Below are 22,727 nucleotides of genomic sequence, written 5' to 3'. Positions count from 1 at the left end.
GTAATCCTACTACTGCGCAATCTAAAGAGAAAAACTCGATTTCTGAGAATAACAGAAGCTTATCACAGATTGTACCGCCGGGTGTGTGTGTTTGTGATATCACTGATAACACAAAAAAAGATGAGAATCGGTCAAATAGTTCAGCCAATGCGCATCGTTCAATGATAAGAATAATCAAGGGAGAGAGGATGTGACATCATTTTTGTAGTAGTCAGAATCAGAATCAGAAGACGTTGGAGGTGAGAAAAAGTTTGAAGATCACTAAAACAGAAAGATGTGTTATTCGCCAAAGCCCAAAATCAAGAAGGAAACATCATCTTCTCTTCCAGTTGTTTTTTCAGATCACTGATTTTTTTTGGCTGCTAAACAATCGATTTTTTTGTTACACCACTTTTGGGGATTCCTTTGTTTCAGTCCCCAATAAATTATGGTTTTTTTTAATCATTTTGAAATGATAACATAATGGAGAATCGAAAAAAAAACCGGAATTTTTTGAGTTGTTATTGTCTGGATGAGAAGGTTATCATTTAAAAAATTAGAGAAGAAGGAAGCGAATTTTTTTCAGATGGGGTTTTTTCTGATGGTTTTTTGGTAGAATTTTGGATTGATAAGGAGGAGTCGGGGGACTTTAGAAATTGATGAGTGACTTAACAAAACGAAATTTATTGAAAAAGTGGAAATCAAGAGTTTGAAACTGGAAAAATTATGAATTTTATGGAAAAAGATTGGGATATTTTTGCCCGAAAAAAATACAGATCTTTACTATTAACAAACACCAAATTCTCATCTCCGACGCTAGCGAAGTTTCCAGTAGACCATACTTGTAACGTGCCGGGCCGGGCTTTTTCCCGAATTTCGGAGGCAAGGGGGGACCCTTATGTGATTTTTTCGATCAATAAGTTTTTTTCGAGTTTTTTTTTTTTTTGATCAAACAGACAAACAATCAAAATGCACAAAAAAAATACAGAAAATTGTATTGAGAGCTCAAAATTCGGTTCAAAATGACATAACTTTTGCTACCGGGCCTTCCGGGCCGGGCCTTGAAATTTTGAAATTTTTTTTCCTCAGGCCCGGCCCGGCCCGGAAAAGCCTTGAAATTTTCCTCAGGCCCGGCCCGGCCCGGAATTTTACAAGTATGCAGTAGACCAAAATTTCTCAAATTTTCACAGAAAATCCGAAATAGCAGCGAGATTATGCCACCACTTTCCGTTTTTCGAAATTTTGATTTTGAAGCCTTCTGGAGACGTTCCTAGGTTTCATCACAGTGAAAAAAGGGTGGTGGAACTTTCCCCATGGGAAGAGAGGGCGCGGGCGAGAGGGGGAGGAAAGAGCGGAAAGAGCGGAGCAATACCATAAGTCTACTCGGATTGTCAACCAGCCTCCACGCTTGGTTATGAAATCTAATCAAAAGTATTATAATTAATTTTTGTTCCCTTTCTTTCTAGATTAAGTTTGTAGTCTACGCTCCCCTTTCAATAGTTTTATATTTGATCTACCAAATTATTTGTGATCTACCCACCTTCTTAGTTGTTTCATTGGTCAGAACCCATTATTCGTCGGGGCCCATTCTCAGTCTGTCATAGTCTCTCCCCAACCATCTCTAGCTATCCGCATATATTCTGTACTTTCTAGTATTTGAATAAACTAGTATTCTAATAACTACTATTCGTATTCCTTGAACCGGCGAGAATACCGGATTCTAAGGACTCAACACATAGATAATTATCTCAAAAACATCTAACCTGTTTTCAGCGTCAAGTCCAGTGGAGAAAACATGCTCTGGTCATTCACAGGATGTCGAGTTGAATTGCCTGCCACAGACGGCCCAGAATTACACGCCATTGAAAAGCACGGAATGAAGCAGGGAAGAATCTTCCGTTGCTCATGCTGCAGGTCAATCTTCTCACTGGCCAGCGCCAACCGAATCCACAAAAAGCACATGAAAATGCCCAATATCCAGTCCGACTCAACCCCACTTCTCCATTGCTCAAGACCAAAAGGATGGAACAAAAAAGACCTAGACTCGAACTTGACGAAGAATGATCAAGCGCAAAATGAAGTTGTGCAACTAGCAGATTCGCTGGATACTGGGATTGAATCGGATCAGAGCAAAGCCCTTGAGAAAGCTGAATTAGTGGAAAAACCTCGCGAAAAGGCAATTCAAGAAGAGACGGAGATCGTGGTGACGCTCGATCGAATCAAGAAGAGGTCGAGATTGTGAACACCCTCGAAAAAGCCATTCAAAGAGCAGAGGCTCTTCTCATCGGAAATATCGATTACAACCACATTGAATCCCTATTGAGAGAGTTAAGACGATTGAAAAAGAATGCAATGATGAGAAGTTGAAGAGCGAAAAGGTGATGGGAAAGCTCATGGAAGCTGGAAAAGCCAGAAAGGTAACACCGAAAATCGTAAATTTTTTTGCACAATTCAAAATTTCAGCTAGCAGCAGCGAAAAGAAAAGGGAATGGTCAAAAAGCTCCACCTACCAAGAAAAATAAGCCATCAGAATTGACAGTGAGTTTGCTCTGGGGGAAAAACTTGACTCAAAAACTTGACTTATTTTCAATGAATTGTGCAAAAACGGTGCTTATCTAAACTACTAATTTGTTTTTAATTTGAGTAAGCAAGAAACCTTTTTTTTCCAGAATCGTGAGAATCATGAGTCTGCTTCTCTTTCGACGTCTTCTGCAACGTCTTCCGCCACGTCGTCTGCCACTTCTCCTACCATTTCTACCGCATCCACGTCATCTGCTCCACCAGCTCCAGAATCATCAAACGCGAGAAAGCCTGGAAGACCCAGAAAGATGGTGTAGAGAACCAAAAATCTAATATTATCCACTTTATCCACTTTGAAATTTATTTTGTGCGAATTTCTACACTTAAATTTAATCATTATTTTAATTGTATTTCATTAGGTCATTGTTAAGTAGATTTTTTTTGTAGTAGGTAAGTTCAATCAAATTATTTAAATAAATTTTATCGCTGTGTGTTGTTTTTTATTTGAAGAAAGGTGAATTTTAGAGAAGAAAGAGACAAAAAATCCGGTTAAAAAAATTTGCTGGAAATGCTGGATGAATTATTTTTCGAATGCTGAAATTTTGAAATTCACTAAAAAGAGTTTGCTGAAAAAATAGAGAACATTTTTGAATAAAAAAGAATCCCGAAATAACAGAAAAAATAACGAAAACTGAATCAGAAAGTTCCAGAACATCGAGATTCCTGGAAATTCGGAAAATCGAATAACGGAAAAAGGTGAAAATAGAATATTCGGATGTTAAGAAGAAGGTATTTAATACTCAAAATTCAGAAATTCTAAAACTGAGAAGTTCAGAAATTCAGAAATTCTAAAACTGAGAAATTCAAAAATTCAAAAATTCACAAATCTAGGAATTAAAAAATTCTGGAAATATACCGTAAACACACTAATTGAACGCCACCCGGACCGTCCACTTTGAGCCTATATATTTCAAGCTTCCATGAGCTTTCCCATCACCTTTTCGCTCTTCAACTTCTCATCATTGTATTCTTTTTTTAATTAACTCTCTCAATAGGGATTCAATGTGATTGTAATCGGCATTTCCGATGAGAAGAGCCTCTGCTCGTTGAATGGCTTTTTCGAGGGTGTTCACAATCTCGACCTCTTCTTGATTCGATTTGTCGAGCGTCTCCACGACCTGTAGAAATTACCGTATCATGAACGTACTATATTAATCCGTTATTCTGGATTTTGCTTGATGATTATAGAAGTCATGAAATTTTATTTAATTGCTGTTAATGGGATTGTACCAATAAATTTGATCTGGTATTTCTGGGATAGTCATGGAAGTTATAAAACGGAAGTTTTTGTTTCAAGTGTGATAGGTCGACAGGTTTATGATGTTTTTTTGGAGTGTGAATTTTTGCGTAACGGTGTACAGAGATTGGTGTTTGCACTGTTCACATTGGAGCTTGCAACCGCGTAGCTGGATGGACCTTTTTTAAAGTAATTGAGCCCTTCCTGTAGCTGAAAAATTGTTTTTTTTATTTAGTTTATATATATTTTTGTACTTAGTTCCATTTGAGATAGAAAAAAAAGATACCAGTTTCATAATGTAACCTTATGAACGAATTTATGATATAAATCATTGTAAGAAAAGACATTAATTCAATATTTAAAAAATAACATATAATGCTATTGAAAACTATGTAATGAATGATCACTATCAGAAAATCAAGAAAGGAGTCGAAAAATTAAAATTAAAATCAACAATTGACAGAACCGTTACTGTTCTCATACTTGTAAAATTTTTGCTACCGGGCTTTCCGGGCCGGACCCGGGCCTTGAAAATTTCCTCAGGCCCGGCCCGGGCTTTGGCGGGCCGGCTCGGAATTTTACAAGTATGACTGTTCTCAAAAATACCGTAAAAACTGTATTAGATATCCATGGCACTCTATTGTTCGGGAGTGATCTGGGGGGGCATTGTATTAGGGGCTGGCATTCAATTAGAGGCTGACACTTTATTGTTTGGAGTCAATTTCTACTGAAACTCATCACAAAAGGACTCGATTTTCAATTGTTTCATAAAATGGCTTTCGAGGTTTTCGTGATTTACCAACTTTTTTTAAAATAGACTTTCGGAGTCTGATATTATCCTGAAACATTTTTGACAAATACAGTACCTCTAGAAAACCAGAAAATGATTTATTCGTGTTATTCTTCACCTTTACCACTGTGACATCAAATCCGCTCCCGATACGGTTCGGGCTCCGGAGTTGGCTCTCTGGGTGTTGGCTCTCGTGGCGGTGGAGATGGAGTTGTCTCACGGATGGGACTTGGTTCAGGTGATGGTAGGATTAGTTCTGGAATGTATTACCAAATACAATTGAACTTCTTGTTTAATTTTCAAAGTTTGTACAGAGTGTCTGAAAAAGAAAAAATCTGAAAATCTGGATAACTGATATAAAACGCATGTTTCCTTGAAAAATCTGAAGATCAAAAAACTTTCTGATCTGGGAAAATAAGAGAAAATACTAGAAGGAAAACGTTCATTTGTCACCAAATTGAGATTCTGGAAATCTGAAAAATGACGGTGACATGCTTCTAAATGTTTTTTGAGGCATGTTCCAGCCTTTAAATCTGGAAAACCAGCATATATTATCGCTATCTGAGAAAAAAAAGGTTGAGACGCAGAGAAAAAATGTCCGCGTCTCCACCTAACATGTCCTATTCATGCTCGCCGCTTCGAGGTTCCCACCGTATTCAGACTGCAAAAAATTCTCTCAAACCTTATTTTTTCAGAAAACAGTAATAATTGGTGAACATACATGGAAATTATTTTTTGAAAAACCATGGTTATCATAGTTGTTGGAAACTTTATGAATCTTGCGAAAAATGTTCAATTTCAGATATAGAAATGACATCTATTATTATGCACTTTTGACAAAATATATCTCGGTTCCTGTAAAATATATTTGAAACTTTCAAAGAGGAAAATGTTTTCCTTGATAGCAGAAACATTTAATCAGTGAACCATTTATAGATATCTCAATCAGGAAACGAGATAATTAAATTTTAAGGAACGATGTTTTCAATGAGTTTCACAAATTTTCAAAAGTGAACATTCAAAAATTATTTGAAGGTGATGAAAAAAGTTTCAGAAAAAAAATCGAAATTCTAAATCAAAACGATTACGTGAGTTGGTTCAGAAACCCACGGGCCCATAAAAAGTACTATAAAAGACGAGGCAAGTGGAGGAAGAATCAGTTCTACTCTTCTCTGGGCTCCAGAGAGGGGTCCTGGGTCCTGGGTCCTGGGTCCTGGGGTCCTGGGTCCTGGGTCCTGGGTCCTGGGTCCTGGGTCCTGGGTCCTGGGTCCTGGGTCCTGGGTCCTGGGTCCTGGGTCCTGGGTCCTGGGTCCTGGGTCCTGGGTCCTGGGTCCTGGGTCCTGGGTCCTGGGTCCTGGAGGACAAATGCTGTTAGAGGATCTAGAAACGAGAATCGCACTTTAGAGAAGTCTGCTGTCAAAATCATAATACTTTTTTTCAATACCTGGAACTGAAATCAGATAATTCGTGCAGTGCGATGATCCACAAAAAAACAAGATCATTTGGAGCGCTTCTGATGGTTCAGACTGAAAATAAGGGAACTGGATTAAATAAATGGTGAATCGTTTGCTACGTATTCTTTGTGATTTTCACATCTCCATTCCTTTAAGAGATATCGAAAAATTTGCAATGGCCAAACTTTCCCGTTTTTTCGAAAAGTATAATTTTTCAGATGATATATAAAAATGTTCAAAAATGAGTTTACCATGCAAGGAAACCCAGGGAGTTATCATATTCCAATTGCGTTAATATTTTGCTTCAGTTTAGCACATCATTCAGAAACAGTTTTTATTCAATTTCTTTAAAATCCAAAAAAAAAAAGAATTTCATTTCATTTCGCTCCACTTTCCCTCCTTGACGAACTGCTCGGATGGCTTGACTTCTTGCTCTCTGGAGTCGCACTCCTTGATGTTTTTCCAGATGCCACTGACGTGACCGACTGACTTCGTGTGGATGGTCCAGTACCACCAATACCTCCTCCTTCTGGTGATGCTCCAGATGCTGCCTGTTTGGATGTTGATGCTCCAGAAGACGGAGCCGGAGTTTTCTGCGTCTGCCGGAACTTTTTCCATTGTTTCTGGTATTCTTGGTATCTTCTCCACGCTTCTTCACTGTAAGCTTTGCGCTTTTGGGCGGCTATTTCAGCGGCAGTTAGTGGTCGAGCTGGAAATTTGAAGATTAAGTCTCAAGCACTTTTTAAAGTTTCAAGGTCTCTAGGATAGCTGGCTTAAGGTATCTAGGATAGCTAGCTCAAGGTCTCCAGAATAGCTGGCCTAAGTCCTTTAGGATAGCTGGCTTAAGTTCTCTAGAATAGCTAGGTTAATAGCTAGGATAGCAAGTCTCTAGGATAGCTAGCTTAAGGTCTCTAGAAGTAGAGTTACTTACGTTTTGGCGGTGGTGGCGGTGGAGGCGTCGGCTCCCGATACGGTTCGGGCTCCGGAGTTGGCTCTCTGGGTGTTGGCTCTCGTGGCGGTGGAGATGGAGTTGGCTCACGGATTGGGCTTGGTTCAGGTGATGGTAGGATTAGTTCTGGATTGTATTTCACTGTAGATTATTGTACCCTCAACCTCTCAACTATTCGAGTTACTGTTTTAGCCCTGCTAGCATGCTGTACCTTGTTTTTCACTGCTTCAGAACCATGTCAAGTACTAGAGACTCATTTTCGGTATTAATTCGATTCCATTTCTTAAGGGATATTGAACTAAAAATCACTGTTTCACAATCAACATAATCACTCATGAACTAATTGAAAACTTCAATTCAAGATAAAAGACAGTTTCATTCTGAATTACTGTACCCACAACCTCTCAACTGGGGAGATCACTAACATACTGTACCTTTTTTTCTAGAAATTGAAAAAAAAATCGCTGTTTCACAATCAACATAGTCACTCATAAACTAATTCAAAACTTCAATTGAAAAATTCCAATACAACTCGGGATAAATGTACCCTAAATCTCCCAACTATCGCTCTGCTAGCCTACTGTACCTTGATCATCATCGGATTCTTCTGGAGACGGTGTGGCAATAACCATCGAGTCATCTGTGATCGTCGGACTTGGTGGCGGAGGTGGTGATGGCGTTTGGGTTTCGGCGATGGAAGACGGTAGACTGGTTTTGGAGTTGGTGGCGGTGTTGGTGTCGGATCACGAATCCATTCACTCTCTAAATTAGGAAAACACTGCAGAAATCAAAATCACACAGAAATCAGGATATTCTACCGTAACCCAAATGCCGCGTAGCTGAGGAGCCATAAATTCGTATTCTCAAGGGGATTCTTTGGGTAGAAAGACAATAATTTGTTAAAAGTTGCGCCCTGTTTTAAGCCAAGAATTCCAAAAATCAATTCACCAAAAAATAAACTATCAATTTCACAAAACTAGTTGAAATCAGACGAAAATTATAGAAATCTGTTAAGGCTCTCGTGAAAGTTCGATTTTCTTAAATTTTCAGATTCTCAAAACTTTTTTACTCTTTCAAATATGTCATAAAGATGCGTTATCGAAATAAAACGGAGATCCCGTATCCGGAAAAAAAATCACATTTTCAGTTTTTCGTAGCTTTTAGTTTTTCGTAGCTTGAAGGCTGAAAATTTGCATTTCTATTTTAATTCAGGAATTCTTGGAGTCTCAGAATTTCCAATTTTTAAGAATTTCGATTTAGAAGGATCGACCCAGACTGATGGCAAATAACTTATTTCCCCTGATAGAAGTCTACTGAAACCATTACCGTTGAGCTCAATCATCTCGTTTCTCGTAAAATATACGAAAAATTTGTCAACTGACAAAATGTTGGTAATATTGTAATAGATAATTTATCAGTTGACACATTTTTGGTATCTCTTACAGGAACCGAGATAACTGACCTAAAAGATAATGGTTCGGCTGCACTGCTATATACCGTAACTTGGTCTCAAACCTCTTCTGGTAACCAGAAGACTTTAAACAACTTAGTAAAATCAGATACCATTGAGTAGATCTCGGTGAGTACTACATTCCCCTTTTTGATTTGAATCAAAACTCCAAATTTAATGAGAGCTACGCAGCCAACAAGTTTGCTTACCAGGCTCATCCGCAAACTCAGCATCAAATCGTTCGGAATCCGGTTCGAATGGCGGTGGCCGAAGTGTCTCGATCTCTCCCTCTTCCACTTTAATCGCTTGATCCACGAAATGGTCCAAATTCAAACTTTTTACTACGGTAGTCGGCAAATTAAATTGGTCACCCAGATTTTTGACCAAAGCTTTCATGGTGATTCTGAAAAAAAGTTTTCATTTTCAGAACATTTTCAAATTTCGTAAATTTGATTTTCCGAATTCTGTCGTTCAACAATCCTGAATAAAAGTGATTTAAAAAATAAAAAGCGATTGTTGAGACAGTTCTCTCAAATTCCGCAAATTAGTGTTTTTTTTTTGAAATTTTTTTCAGTTTCAGAACGTTTTCAAATTTTTTACCATCCAATATTCTAAATTACGACATGGTTCCCGAATTCTAAACTCACTTTTTACCACCAAACCAAATCGCCACATTTCCGACATTTTCGATTTTTCGTCCAAAATAATGCAACTTTTTGAGTGCATCTGCAGCGATTTCTATAGCAATTGTGGTCAAGGCCAAACCAACGGCAATGTAGACAATTGTGATAAGCATGTACGTTTCGCTGGAAAAAAGTAGTAATAAAAATTTCTTATAAAACAACTGAATAAGATATTGGAGCTAACTGACCAGGTTTCGAAAACAAACATATTGAAACAGGAATATTTCGGGAAAAAAAACGTTTGAAGTTCAAATCAGACTTGTGGGGAGACATGAAAAAAATAATGTTCTCGAAATTCCGTTTAAATATGCTCCTCGAGGAGTTGAACTTGTGGGGGATCGAGGATTGAGGGTGCGACTGAGCCACGCGGGCAAAGAAAAAGCGGCCACCCGATTGCATACATAAAGGCGAGGACGACATCTGTACTCAGAGTGACTGTGAGCGCTGTACACCGTCACGGTAGAATGCATACCCTGGCTCCAAAAATCCTACGAAAAATCTCCTGTCCCCAAACCCTCTTTGATATACACAAATTTGTGTATACTGAACGAAACTAGAATTTCATTTTTGTAGTTTACAACTTTTTTCTAGCTATCGTAGTTTTTGATATATACGCCTTTAAACAGAGCCTGCCTGATAAATGTATAAAAGCATTCAACTTTAAAATCCTACAAAAGATTTCATAATTTCTCGATTTGGCCGTAAATTTCAGAGTGTGCTAAACAAAAAAAACTTCAATTTTGTAGTTGACAACATTTTTGTAAAAGGCCAACGAAGTTCGATAATTGGGTTTGAAATGAAACAGTCATCATCAGAGCTCCCTTAAGGATAATCTGAAATTTTTAGAAAAATGGAAAGTTCTGAAAATTTAAATAATCTCGAATTTTTTGAACTTCTAGGTTGACTAATCTCCTTGGCTGTAAAAAAACTGGAATTATATCCTGTTTCCAAAACAGTGTTTTAAAGTTTTTAAAAGAAATTTCCGCTACTCACCTCCTCGGCACAATATCTCCCAAACCAATAGAAGTAAGCGTCACGAAATTGAAGTAGACCGCTTTGAAAAAGTCCATATCAGGCTCATAAGCAGCCAACATCATTCCACCAAATGCGATATAAACCAGGAAAAGAATAAAAAGAGACGTCGCTTCGGTTTCCGTCAAATCATCCTCCTCTTCTGATGTCTCTGACGTCTCCTCGATCTCGTTTTCCACTTTTTCATTTTCCAATATCTTTTCTTCAATGTCCGTATTTGATAAGTCTTTGGCACCGGACAGTTTTGGATAACGAATGAAGTTCGGGTTCCATGCTTTTTTGAGTTTCCTGAAAAAACGAATTTTGGTAGATTCCCTCAATTTTAACCTTCTTTATCTCTTCTCCTTTAAAAGATAAAAAATTGTCGACTGATAAAATGTGTGCCATAATGTTCTTAACATTTTATCAATTGACAACTTTTTGATATCTTTTACAGAAACCCAGAAAAATTGGGTTTAAAGTTGCTTGACCTACTTCCATGTCTTTTTACAGAACGTTTTTGCAACAACCATCATTTCGGAAATGAATTTTCCGAGGTCTGCGATCGCAAGAAGTGTAAATGGGATTCCAATCAAGCCATAGCCAATCACAAACAGACGACCGCCGAATGTTCGAGGAGCCACGTTTCCGTAACCTAGAAATTTTGGAAAATAAACATTTGCAGTTTCAGGAACTTGTTAAAACTTTTTTGCAACTTTTCATAATGATAGTTTGTTGTTAACATGGTGATCCAAAATTCCTCTTTCAGTATCATTAACATTTTTCCAGAGTTATTTGATTCTTTCAATTTCCAATTTTTTGAACCCTTGCCATCATAAAAAAGGTTATTTCTGGAACCCTATAACCTAGTCAAGCGTGAAACTTGGACTATTTGAAAATTGGCACGTTCACATATACTTTGGTCCGGAAATTTGTTTTTTGGGGGTGTCTGATTTTTGGTGCTAGTTTTTGATGGACATAGATCATCAAAGATATTGAAATTGTGACAGCATTTTATTTTTTGAATAAAAAAATTCAGTTTCAGAATTTTTGTGAAAGTCAAATATTTTTTCTCTCTTCGTTACACAGACTATCAAAAAACGAAATAACCCGCTTAAAGATCTCCCGACTTTCAAGTTTCGAGATTTAGATGGTTTCAAGCGGTATATCTGATTTAGAGGAATTCGTACCAAAAAGATGTCAACTACAAAAGTGAAGCTTTATTTTTGTTTAGTACAATATGAAATTTTTTGTACCATTCAACAAAATATACTATATTTCACAGACATGCAAAGTTGACCATTTTCAACTGAAAACAGGGAAAATTAACAAACTTCCGTTTAGCTCTTTTTTATTATTTGTGTGAAACTGGAAAATTGAAAATCAATATTTAAATAAATTGTTGAAGAGTCACAGGTTTCAGGTTGAGGTTTACATTAAAACTCAAGGCTTGCAGACAGGTGGACAAAAAACACTATTTCTAATGATTCCTGTTTTAAATAACTTGTTTCAAAGACTACACTCAAGTAGTTGGATTCGATGCACATATCAGGGTACAGGGTACCGATCTCTGTACACCGTCACGTCAAAATGCACACTATCGCTTTAGACTGAAGAACAACTTACCTATAGTGGTTATAACCGTAAACGCAAAAAGCAACGAATCCATAAACGACCATTCGGCGACTTCCTCTTCTGCTTCCTCACCAACAGATTCCACTTCTTCTTTACTATTTGTATACAAAACATGATTGACATGTGTATTATGTTCAACTGCCACGTGGTAACACTCATCCAACGCCTTCACTAGCTTCTCGTCAAGAGTGTCCATCGAACATTCCATACTTGACATTTTCTGAAAAAAATCGGTTTCATTAGTTTGATATAAATATTTACTAAATTTAGTAGTTCAGTTTGATTAATTGAAAAATTTTTTGTGTTTCGGTTTATTGATTTCCTCTGATTTTGAGGTCAAATTCAATTAACACCTACCTTTATGACGCCAATCACACACTTTCGACTTCTCATTACATGAGCGGCTGCTCGTTTTTCTCGGGATTCTCTGTAACCAGTTAATTAAGCAACTAATTAACAAACTAATTAGGGCTAATTACCTATCAGAAATTGGGCTCTGTGTTTCATTATGTCTTCGTCGTCTTCGATGCCTCAATTCCAGCGGCAGTGGGGTTATGGTGGGAAGTTCAACTGAAAAAAAGCTCTGTTTCATGCACTAGTTATCTGAAAAACGAAAGAACGAGAAGTGTTCATCATGACGAACATATGAAATTTTAACTCTGAAATTGTATTACTGAAGTTTTTCCAAATCGAAAAAATATACTTGAAATTAAACAATCTCTGTTTCCAATAGTTTTTTAAATATGACCTGGAACTTGGAATTTAATTTGTCCGGTATTGGAAGCACTTGGTTTGAAAAAAAACTGGAATTGAAGATGGTGAAAAAAAAAGTAAAATGATCGAACCAAAAATTGCTAAAAATGTAATGTTTCAGATTCATTTCTACTCATTAGTAAAATTGAAAATGGAAATTTTACAGGATCAGGAATTTTACAGGATTTACAGGAATTAAAAACAGGATCCCATTATGATTGAAACAAGAAAAATTAAAATAAAATTGAAACAGTAGAAAATAAGTAGAAAAGCTTTTGTTCTCGTTTGTCAACTTTCAAAATTTTCAGTTTTACTGATCTTATAAATCGGTTAGAAGAGTTACTGGCACAATGGGATCGCGCAGAACAATGCACTACAAACATATTAGCTTGAAAAAGATAATAACTGATTTGAGAAGTTTTTGGTTTTTGAAGCTTTTTTCTAACAGTACGCAGTCTTGCGTGACGGTGTATGTACAGTTACCGGTGTTTAAATATTTTTATACTTATCGTATTTCCAATTGATGACTCTAGTAATATCAAATCCACATTTATCATTAGCGACTATTGTCAAATTATTATTATTCACTATGTGAAACACAAAAACATTAAATTTGAAAAAAATGAGTTGCTTAAATTCGAACTGCTTTAACATGAATTGTAACAGAAAACCTTGGATTTCTCAAAATTTGATTTTTTTCAATTACTCACCACTTGTCAAATTTGCATGTCTTCTATGAACATCGGTTTTCTTCTCGATAGTTGTCACAGTTTTTGATTCCAGACTTCTCATGACAAGTGCTCCAAATATCGCATATGCTCCGACGCTCACTATCATGAGAAAGTGAACAAAAAGGGGTGTGGCCTGGAAAATAAATTTGGAAATGAGTATTACGGACACTGGTCTACTAAACTTTAATTTTTCTCAAAATATTTTTATCTAGATTCTGAAACGGTGATTTTTTTTCCTTAATTATCTGATTTTCTATAAAAGATATCGAAAATTTGTCAACTGATAAAATGTGTAAAATTTTATGAAAAACATTTTATCAGTTGACAAATTTTTGATATCTTTTATCGGAACAAAGATAATGGATTATAAGCTACAGTAACCTTTTGAAGGAGATGTTTCTCGCCACGAAACACGGATTTCTTGAGTGTCAGCTTCATTTTCTTCTATGTAGAAGGGGTTTTTGAAAACTCCAGAAAATAGATCAAAAAATTTTGAGAGAGGGCTCACGCCGTTTTGGGTAGTCCACTGCCGATTGAATCAGCCATCCGTAACCGCCAGAGGGGACACCAGAAAATTTTTACATTTTTTATTTGAGAATTTTTGATGAAAGAACACTGAATATAGAGTTCGATAAGTGAGAGAGTATGGGAAGAATGAGAGGTTTAGAGAACATTAGTTGGGAAAAACAAAAACAATTGATTATGAATCGAATCGAGTGGAAATTGAAGTTTTTTGGGAATTTGTTTTGTTGGAAAATCTTTGGATTTTTGAAAATTTCAGAAATGGGAATTATCGAATTATACTTTGAAACTGAACAAACGAAAAACAATTGATTTCAAAAATTATACTACCAATTTGAAACTGATTAATTTTTCCCAAAAATGGTTTGAGAACTCAAAACTTTTTTTAAAGTAGCTGGAGTTATTTTTTTCAGGAAATCGAGAAATTTCAACTTCATTTTCCGAAAAACGGGAAGAAATGTTTTTTGCTATATATCATCTTACTGGATGAACTTGAAAAATTCAGACTTTCATGGGAAACTAGAAACAGGAAAAATCTCAAATGTTGAATATTTTTCGAATTTTAAAATTGTGATGAAAAATTAAAGATTCGACAAAAAAAAGTTACGATGATCAATTCCTTTTTTAAAAACCGCTTCAAAAATTATCAAAATTTTAAAACAGAAATTTTCGATATTTTTCAGAATGTTTTCAAAATCTGATTTTTCTGGTAAAATTTTGAAAAGGTCGATTTTTGAGCAAAAACGCTCAATTTCAAAAAGTATTGACTTTTGTGAAAAATTAACATTTTGCAATAAACTTGATAATCGCACTGGATCTCAAAAACTTTATTGCCAAAAAATTCGACTTTGACGACTACAAGTCTCTTCTCCAGTTGAAAACAATGGAAATGAATGACACAGCGAAATCAAATGAATAAGTAATCAGGGAGATTTGGGCAGATTTGACTTTAAAGGGACATAGAACATTCTCTCTCTCTCTCTCTCTCTCTCTCTCTCTCTCTCTCTCTCTCTTTTCTTGTTAAGAACAAAAAAAATGGGGTGAGTGAAAAATGAGAAGACGAAGAACTAGAAGGAGAGAGGGCTTTAACAAAAAATCTAAACATTTTTAGTATACATATGAGGGGTGAGAATTTAAGGAGACATTTTTTTCTGTCAACAACAAGAAAACTGTGGGAAAAGGAGAGAAAAATGAGAAGAGAGGGCGGGTTAGTTTGAAGATCGAATTTAGAAATTTTTAGAGCTGTTTGAAAAGCAAGATTTTGAGTTCTTTTTTTCTGAAGCGTTTAGTACTAAAATCTTTGAAGTTCTAGAGTTTCCCAATGTTTTGGAATCAGGTTTGACTTCAAATATCCATTGAAAAAAACCTAGAAATGTAAAATTTTGAAAAAAATGCAGAAAACTCAGAAACTCCCTTTCAAAATGTCATGCATTCATGATTCACTAAAAATTTCCTAAATTTCCCTGAACTTAATTGTAATTCCGTATCCTATCCGATTGCGAATAATTGCGAATAAAAACGGATCCGTTCGCGAACTCAGATTCGCGAAACTGTCCGTAACGGACCCGTTACGGACAGAAAACCTAGTGGACATCGAAACGGATCCGTTCGCATTTTACCTGTGTAAAAATCAAACCTAATGTATTTCTAAGATGATGTCAAAAATTAATGAATAACATGAAACAGCATATTTAGTTCACAATTGGTTTGGTTTCAATATCCAAAACTTCCAACCCGACATGAAAAGGAAAAAAGATGTTCAATACATGATCTGTGAAAAAAAAATTTGAAGCCCGGAATATTATATTTTTCTAAAAATTTCAGTGTTTTTAATGGAAAACGCGGTTCTAAGTGTCTTAATTCTCATTCAGTGCAAAAACGGCATATCTCATGGAATTTCGCAAATTTTGTTTAGTATAATTGGACATTTTCAGACAAGCAAAAAAACTCTGTAAATAGTTTATAAGAACTCCAAAATCAACTATGTTCCACTGGAAAAAGTTGTCCTTTCTGTCCCCAGTCAGACAGAACATGATGAATAAGTCCCCTCTTTTTGGTCCAATTCTTCGGACCAATTAGAAGGGGGTCCCATTTCCCTTGTTTCTTTTTCCTTTTCTCATCCATCACTAAAAGGAGAAAAGGAGATTCTAGAAAGGAGCAAAAGTACGAGAGCACTTTGTGGTCCATGACAACCATGGAACATAAAAATTAGACAAAATATTGTCCGTATTTAAAATTATGTTGTTCCGTGGTTACAAGAATTGAAATTGAAACAGGGAAAAAAGTTAGAAGAATATTAAAATTGCTTAAAACAATATCAAAAATTCAATTGATTGTTCATCGCATACTGTTTTATACCATAAAATTGAAACAGCATTTTTTTTTAATAAGAGGAAGTTTGTCCACGGCAACCTACACACGACCAAAATGGCGGCCGGCCGGTCGCGGTCCTATTTTTAACAGTTTTTACAGAAACTTCTTAAAAGAGTCAGAGTTTATGTGATATTTTGAAAATTATTTACGAAATGAATGGAAACTTCGCAAAACCTTGAAAATTAAAATGACCAAGAAACAGGCAAAACCTTGTTTTCCAAAAACAATTGTATTTGATTTTTTTTCTTTGTTTCGAAAAGAAAAAGAAATCAAAAGCATATGTTCCTTTAAATTTATTGAAAAAAAAAGTGTTCGGAGCCCAAAAAGTGTGGTGGGAGCTGTCACAAATTGTGACAGGTTTATTACATTTTTCGTTTTTACATTGGCAATTTCGTTTTTTTTTGTAAACGGGACCTGCCAGAACGAATCGAGCTCTAGTGCCTGCTTGAGAAAGTATTATGACTTTGAGAAACAAAAATAACTGTTTTAGAAAATTTTAATCGAGTTTCAGATTTCAAAATTTTAAAGGGCGCGTCCGCTAATTCCAAAATTTTTGAGATTTTTATATCAATCGATCCAGAATTTTGGGTCGGGAAGGAAACTTTCTTGAGGATAGTCCGAAAATCACTCGTTCTTAAGATATATGCCAAAAACAGGTCAAAAAAATCAACGTAGAAGGTGCAGATTAGGGAGAATAATAAGGAAAATAATTCACGTTTTTATTGATTTCTTTGCGTGCACCCTCAAGGATTTTGCCTCTTGTCAAGGTCCCTAATCTGCACTAGAATAACGTGTCGACAGAGACTCGTGTCGATTAAAAGAAAAAATAACTGAAAAATCGTGTCGACACGAGTCGACACAGAGTCGACTTTTGTCGATTCCTGTCGACAAAAGTCGACAAATGTCGAGACGAGTCGACACGATACCGGCCTAACTTTATGATGGCCTAACTGTTGCAAATTGAATTTTCCAGGCCACTACAGTTATGACCTAGAAATGGTCTATAATTATCCCGGTGTGATTTCTAGGCCGTTTATAGCCTAGAAAACTCAACTTATAAAAGTTAGGCCACCAAGTTAAAATGACCTGGAAAACACATTAGATGAAAATTATACTATTTATTGCATAGATGTCCGGAGTTCGGAATCCGTATTCCGGATCCCGAGAATTTTTTGGTTCCGGATTCCGTATTCCGGACTCCGGAATATTACTTTTATTCCGGATTCCATGAATTTTTTCATTATTTTCGTATTCCGGAAAATTATTGTCATTCCGGATTCCGGATTCCGTATACCGTAAAATTTTCATCTGTCCGTATTCCGGATTCCGAGAAAATTATTTTATTCCAGATTCCGTCACTCAAAAAAGTCATTCCGGACATCTATGATTTATAGGCATAAAAAGTTTTGCGTCCTAGAAAATTCATTTTGAGAAAATTAGGTCACCATATAGTTAGGCCGGTGTCGTGTCGACTCGGCTCGACATTTTTCGACTTTTGTCGACACGATATCGCTCTTGGTGAAGGTAGGTGCGATTTTTGTCGACTCCTTCAAAACGACAATTTGACTCAAAATCGATCGACAATCGTGTCGACACGTTACTCTAATCTGCACCCTCTACGATAATTTTTTGGACATGTTTTTGGCATATATCTTAAGAACGAGTGATTTTCGGACTATCCTCAAGAGAGTTTTCTTCCCGACCCTTAATTTCGGATCGATTGATATAAAAACCTAAAAAATTTTGGAATTAGCGGACGCCCTCATTAAAAACTCATCAATAATATGTTACCAGTGAAGCCCAAATTTGAAATTTGTGAAACAGAGAAACGTCGAAAGACAATGTGTCAAGAAGTTTTTTAAATCGAAATTCTCTAAAACCGCTTTTGAAAATCGCCGAAAATAATGAACATGCAGTATCTAAAAAATTCAGAGTCTCATACCTTCTAGAAGCAGTAAAAATAGTTTATAACATTTTTTCTGATCAATTCAATTTTTGGAAGCAAAACAAAAAAGCCTATGAACATCCTACTATTTTTTACCTTTTTGGTTTTTTTTCAGCTTTTTTTGTCTTGAAAAAATGAAAATTGTTTATGAACTACCATGAACACTCTACTAGAACGGCAATTTTCAAAAGCGTTTTCGAGAATTTCGATTCAAAAAAATTTCTTGAAACATTGTCTTTCGACGTTTCTCAGTTTCACAAATTCAATATTTGAGCTTCACTGGTAACATATTTTTGATGAGTTTTTAAAAAATTTTTAAATTTGAAACTCGATTAAAATTTGCTGAAACAGTTGTTTTTATGTTTCTCAAAGTCGGAATATTTTCTCAAAGGCATCAGAATATTGATTCTTTCTTCAAATATTCAACTTGAAAAAAAATCTAGTCTAGAACGCCACCCGGACCGTTCACTTCTTTGAGCCTATGTATCTCATTTTCTTCGAAAAATATCTAAAAGTGGTTAACTAATCAATTGTTGCTGATATCACGGTAAACATTTTATTCGTTAAGACTTTTTTGATATCTTACAAAAGAAGTGAGATATATAGGCTTGAAGTAGACGGTCCGGGTGGCGTTCTATTAGAGTGTTTACGGTATTTTTGTAATTTTCTGTTTCCTAACTATTATAATGTCGAAAAAAAAACGAAAAAAAATCGATTGGCTTGGAAAAAGTAGTCCATTTTAAACTAATCTTGAGCCCTCCATTAAATTTATGAGATTCGAAAATCTGATTTTTTAAAAACTCCTATTTTTCGGTTTCCATTCTTTGAAGACTGACATTGTCTCAACTAGTAGTATGTACAACTTCTAATTCTTATTTTAAAAAACCTCACAGAAACAGTAGAAAATTATAAATTTTTTACGGTTTTTTCAGAGAATAAATCCAAAGATTTGGTTTACAAAACGCAGAGAAGTTTTGCAAAAAATCTAAATTTCAAAAAACCTACAACTTCCTGGAAAACTCAAAAAATCTGCAAGAAAAAAATCAAAAAAAGATGCGGCTTTTAGATAATAAAAGCCGTTCACATCTCCAGCAAAAATGGAGATCAAAACAGAAAACATCCAGTTTTTCAAAAAAGGAAAGAAATATTTTTCCTTTTTTTGAGTTTTTTTCTTTCCCACAACTCTTCTTCTTCTCCCCACCAATTATCTATATCCTCTAATCCCCCGGGGAAAAGGAAAAAACGATAATCCAAAAAAGGAAAAAAAAATAATTACCTTTTTGCCGGCCTTCTTCACCCAATCCAATTGCATTTTCGACGAAGATGTTCGTGGTGATCGTTTTTTTGAATTCCCGCCGAAATGTTGTTGTTCAAAATTATGTTTTTCTTGTCCTAATAGCACCGGACAATTGCTAGATTGATCATCTGATTCTCTGAAATTTGAAAAAAAATTTTTTTTTTTGAAAATGTAGATGGATAAATTAAAGGTGGGGTACGGGGAAATTTTTTATTGCATCCAAATGTGCANAAATGCATGTAGAATGACATAAAAATAAAGAAAAATTCAAAAAAAATTCCTTCATCGAGAAAAACGCATCGAAAAATACGCTGAAAGCCCTTAGGGACGAGGTTTTTTCTAGGCCGCCCGGTGAGTAAAAGCGCGCGAATTCAAACTATTAAAGGGGGACTCCGACCAAAATTTTTTATTGCATTCAAATGTGTTAACAGTTATCCATTTTCCGAATATTATTGCGAAAAAATTCAAAAAAAAAATCCGAAATCTCCGAAAAACGGCGTTGAAAAGGAAGAAAATTCAAAAAAAGGTGCCGCCGGGGGTCGAGGATTTTCAGTGAGAAACCTAGGCCACGGCAGCGGGTGCCTTTCCTACGTGGCAAATTTTCCGGATTTTTTTCAATTTCATGTCCGGTAAAAAACGTAAAAAACCACTGTCGGCGACTTGAAAAAAAGGCTGTCAGGTGCCGTGGCCTAGGTTTCTCACTGAAAATCCTCGTCCCCCGGCGGCACCTTTTTTTGAATTTTCTTCCTTTTAACGCCGTTTTTCGGGGATTTCGGATTTTCTTTGAATTTTTTCGCAATAATATTCGAAAAATAGATAAATTTTAACACATTTTAATGCAATAAAAATTTTTGGTCGGAGTCCCCCTTTAAAATTTTTTCGCTTGTTTCCACTTCTTTTTCCGTTTTTTCAAGAGTTTTCTAGGTTTCTGTCAATTTTTCTTCCAGATACATCGGAAAATTTGAAAAACAGTGAAAACAAGCGAAAAAATTTTAAAAGTTTGAATTCGCGCGCTTTTACTCACCGGGCGGCCTAGAAAAAACCTCGTCCCTATTGGCTTTCAGCCTATATTTCGATGCGTTTTTCTCGATGAAGGAATTTTTTTGAATTTTTTCTTTATTTTTATGTCAATCTACATGCATTTCTGCACATTTTGATGCAATAAAAAATTTCACCGTACACCACCTTTAAGACTGAAATTCCTGAAATTGGGAAAAAAAACTTTTTTTTTTGAAAAAAATTTCGGAGCATCATTGAAACTAGACATTTCCAAAAGGATACAATATACAAATTCAAAAGGAAACGGGATAAAAAAGGGTTTTTTCCAAAAAAAAAAGTGAGCTCCACTTTTTATGATCCACCCAGAAATTATATTGTCTCCGACAACGGGAAGAAAATGAGTATATTCCATATGTAGTAAGGCATAGACAAGACGAGTAGGAGTAAAAATGAAAACAAAATTATAGGTTTTAGTTTGGTTCTGAAAGTTCTGGGACCCTAAAAACAAAGGATCAAAATCAGAAAAATCAGCCGAATGATAAAAAAAGTTATTAAAATTTTTTGTTAAAAATGTTTCCAGTTTCTTGAAGTTGATATGAAAATTACATTAAAAGATACACTTCGATATAAGTCATGGAAATCCGTTAAATCTATAAAAGTTATGAAGTTTCAAAAAAGATCAAATTAAAGAACAAATTTTGATTAAAAAAATAACCCTAATCTGTGTATGAATAGAAAACGTGTAAAGAAGGAACATTATTAAAGTCCAAGCTTGGAAATAGCCTAATTTTTCAAAATTTCAGAACAAAACACACATTGTAATACTGAAATCATCAAAATAGGTTAAAAACTGGAAAAGATAGGAAATTTTAAACAAATTCCAGTTAAAATTTTTCGCGGTCGCAGTTCCCGACGAGTACCGTATATCAAAAGGGTTCGACGGTAATTTCAAATATAAATGGTCGAAAAGGTTACGATACCTTTTTTAGATAACCAGGAACTACAAAAATCCATACATTTACCTACATGATTCCTTTCAAAATGCCCAAAAAATAGGCCAAGTCAACTGGAAATAAAACAAAAAAAAGTGTGTGGACTCCGTTTTGTTCTACCTGGAAAAGGTTGAGAAGGGGACAAGAAGAAGGAGAAAGTGCTTAGAAATATACTGAATTCATTCTATTCAATGGAAAAAAGGAGGAGAGCAGAGGGGAGGGTCAAGTTATTAAGAGAGAAAGAGCACAAACATATGTCAACGAATAGAAGAATAAGAATTCGAAGAAGAAGGTGAAATCGTCGTTTTCTTGGAAGAAGAGCAATTGGAACAAGAGAGCACACATCGAATCGAAAAAAAGAGTATAAAATAGAAATCCCCAAATAATGAAGGAAGGAGGATCATAGGCTTAGAAATTACATAAAATTCAAGAAGATCGAGAAACGGGAAAGAAAGAAAAGGGAAAGGTTTTTTGTAGTCTGATTGAAATAGGAAACATGTCGACAGTGAAACACATATTGATCAGCTTCATGAAACAGAACAAAAAATTTAAATGACGGAATCTAATTTTTCTGAAACAGATTTGTTTTTCTTTGAATGAAGTTTTCAAAATTTTCCTAAAACAATTGAATAATAGGTTCAATTACTCGAAATTCATAAATATATCTAATTTCCCCTATTTTCTTTCAGATGAAATAATTGTATTTTCAAGTGTTCTTATCGAATTTCATATACATATCAGCTTCTTGAGTTTCAAAGGAACAATAGAAAATTGAAATTAGTATAAATAATCTTGGAAATCCCAATTGTTTTGAATTTCTCAATTTCTTGAAAACGCAAAAAAATTTTTTTGGCTGAAATCAAAAACAGATTTTCCGAAATGGAGCAATTCGCCTATAACATAAATCCACTCGTATATTTCGTAAAAAAATGAAAAATGAATGGACCAGAAAAAAATTGGAGGGGGGGGGGGGAGCAATTTCAAAAAAAAGTGAACACCAAATTTTATAGAAGAATATGGAAGCACAAAGTGAGAAAGCTATATAGATTTTCAGGGTTCAGTGAATTTTCAGTGACGAAAAAATTTGGGAAAAAAGTATGTTGAAAATATTTTAATGTTTCAGGTTTTCTGTAGATTTACGGAACGTATAGTATAATAGTAGTAGCATTCGTTTAACCAGACATGAATCTGTAGCAGGATAAGGAGTGGCTGAGACAGAAGGATTCTTAAAGCTAGAGTATGCAATTTTACGTGATGGTATACAGAGAGTGGTGTTTTCACCTTATTTGCCTATTGTACCCTTTTCCATTTGCCATCGGCCCTGAAACACCGGTTTTGACTGCATAG

General features: G+C 35.4%; 3 protein-coding genes across 3 annotated transcripts; 1 reads left to right on the top strand and 2 right to left on the bottom strand.

Moving 5' to 3' along the window:
* Positions 1–2,360: 2,360 nt before the first annotated feature.
* Positions 2,361–2,816, top strand: CBG26113 (the record flags this gene model as incomplete). Its single annotated transcript, XM_045244931.1, has 3 exons — positions 2,361–2,396; positions 2,443–2,517; positions 2,649–2,816. The coding sequence occupies 3 exons, from the start codon at positions 2,361–2,363 to the stop codon at positions 2,814–2,816; spliced, it is 279 nt and encodes a 92-aa protein (XP_045100516.1).
* Positions 2,817–3,079: 263 nt separating this feature from the next.
* CBG22455 lies at positions 3,080–6,088 on the bottom strand (the record flags this gene model as incomplete). Its single annotated transcript, XM_002646952.1, has 5 exons — positions 3,080–3,125; positions 3,544–3,677; positions 3,944–4,006; positions 5,675–5,966; positions 6,018–6,088. 5 exons carry the CDS (start codon positions 6,086–6,088, stop codon positions 3,080–3,082), a joined length of 606 nt encoding a protein of 201 aa, XP_002646998.1.
* Positions 6,089–6,417: 329 nt separating this feature from the next.
* Positions 6,418–13,358, bottom strand: Cbr-egl-23 (the record flags this gene model as incomplete). The annotated part of the gene is made up of 12 exons (XM_045244930.1): positions 6,418–6,749; positions 6,972–7,115; positions 7,424–7,431; positions 7,571–7,751; positions 8,649–8,842; positions 9,087–9,245; positions 10,116–10,442; positions 10,629–10,788; positions 11,760–11,988; positions 12,126–12,195; positions 12,248–12,338; positions 13,232–13,358. 12 exons carry the CDS (start codon positions 13,356–13,358, stop codon positions 6,418–6,420), a joined length of 2,022 nt encoding a protein of 673 aa, XP_045097571.1.
* Between the last annotated feature and the right edge of the window lie 9,369 nt (positions 13,359–22,727).

The sequence above is a fragment of the Caenorhabditis briggsae genome (genome assembly GCF_000004555.2).
Source record: "Caenorhabditis briggsae complete genome, chrIV, whole genome shotgun sequence".
NCBI classification, from domain to species: Eukaryota; Metazoa; Nematoda; class Chromadorea; order Rhabditida; family Rhabditidae; genus Caenorhabditis; species Caenorhabditis briggsae.
The sequence above is the reverse complement of the archived record's forward strand: the minus strand, read 5'-3'. Positions and strand labels throughout refer to the sequence as shown.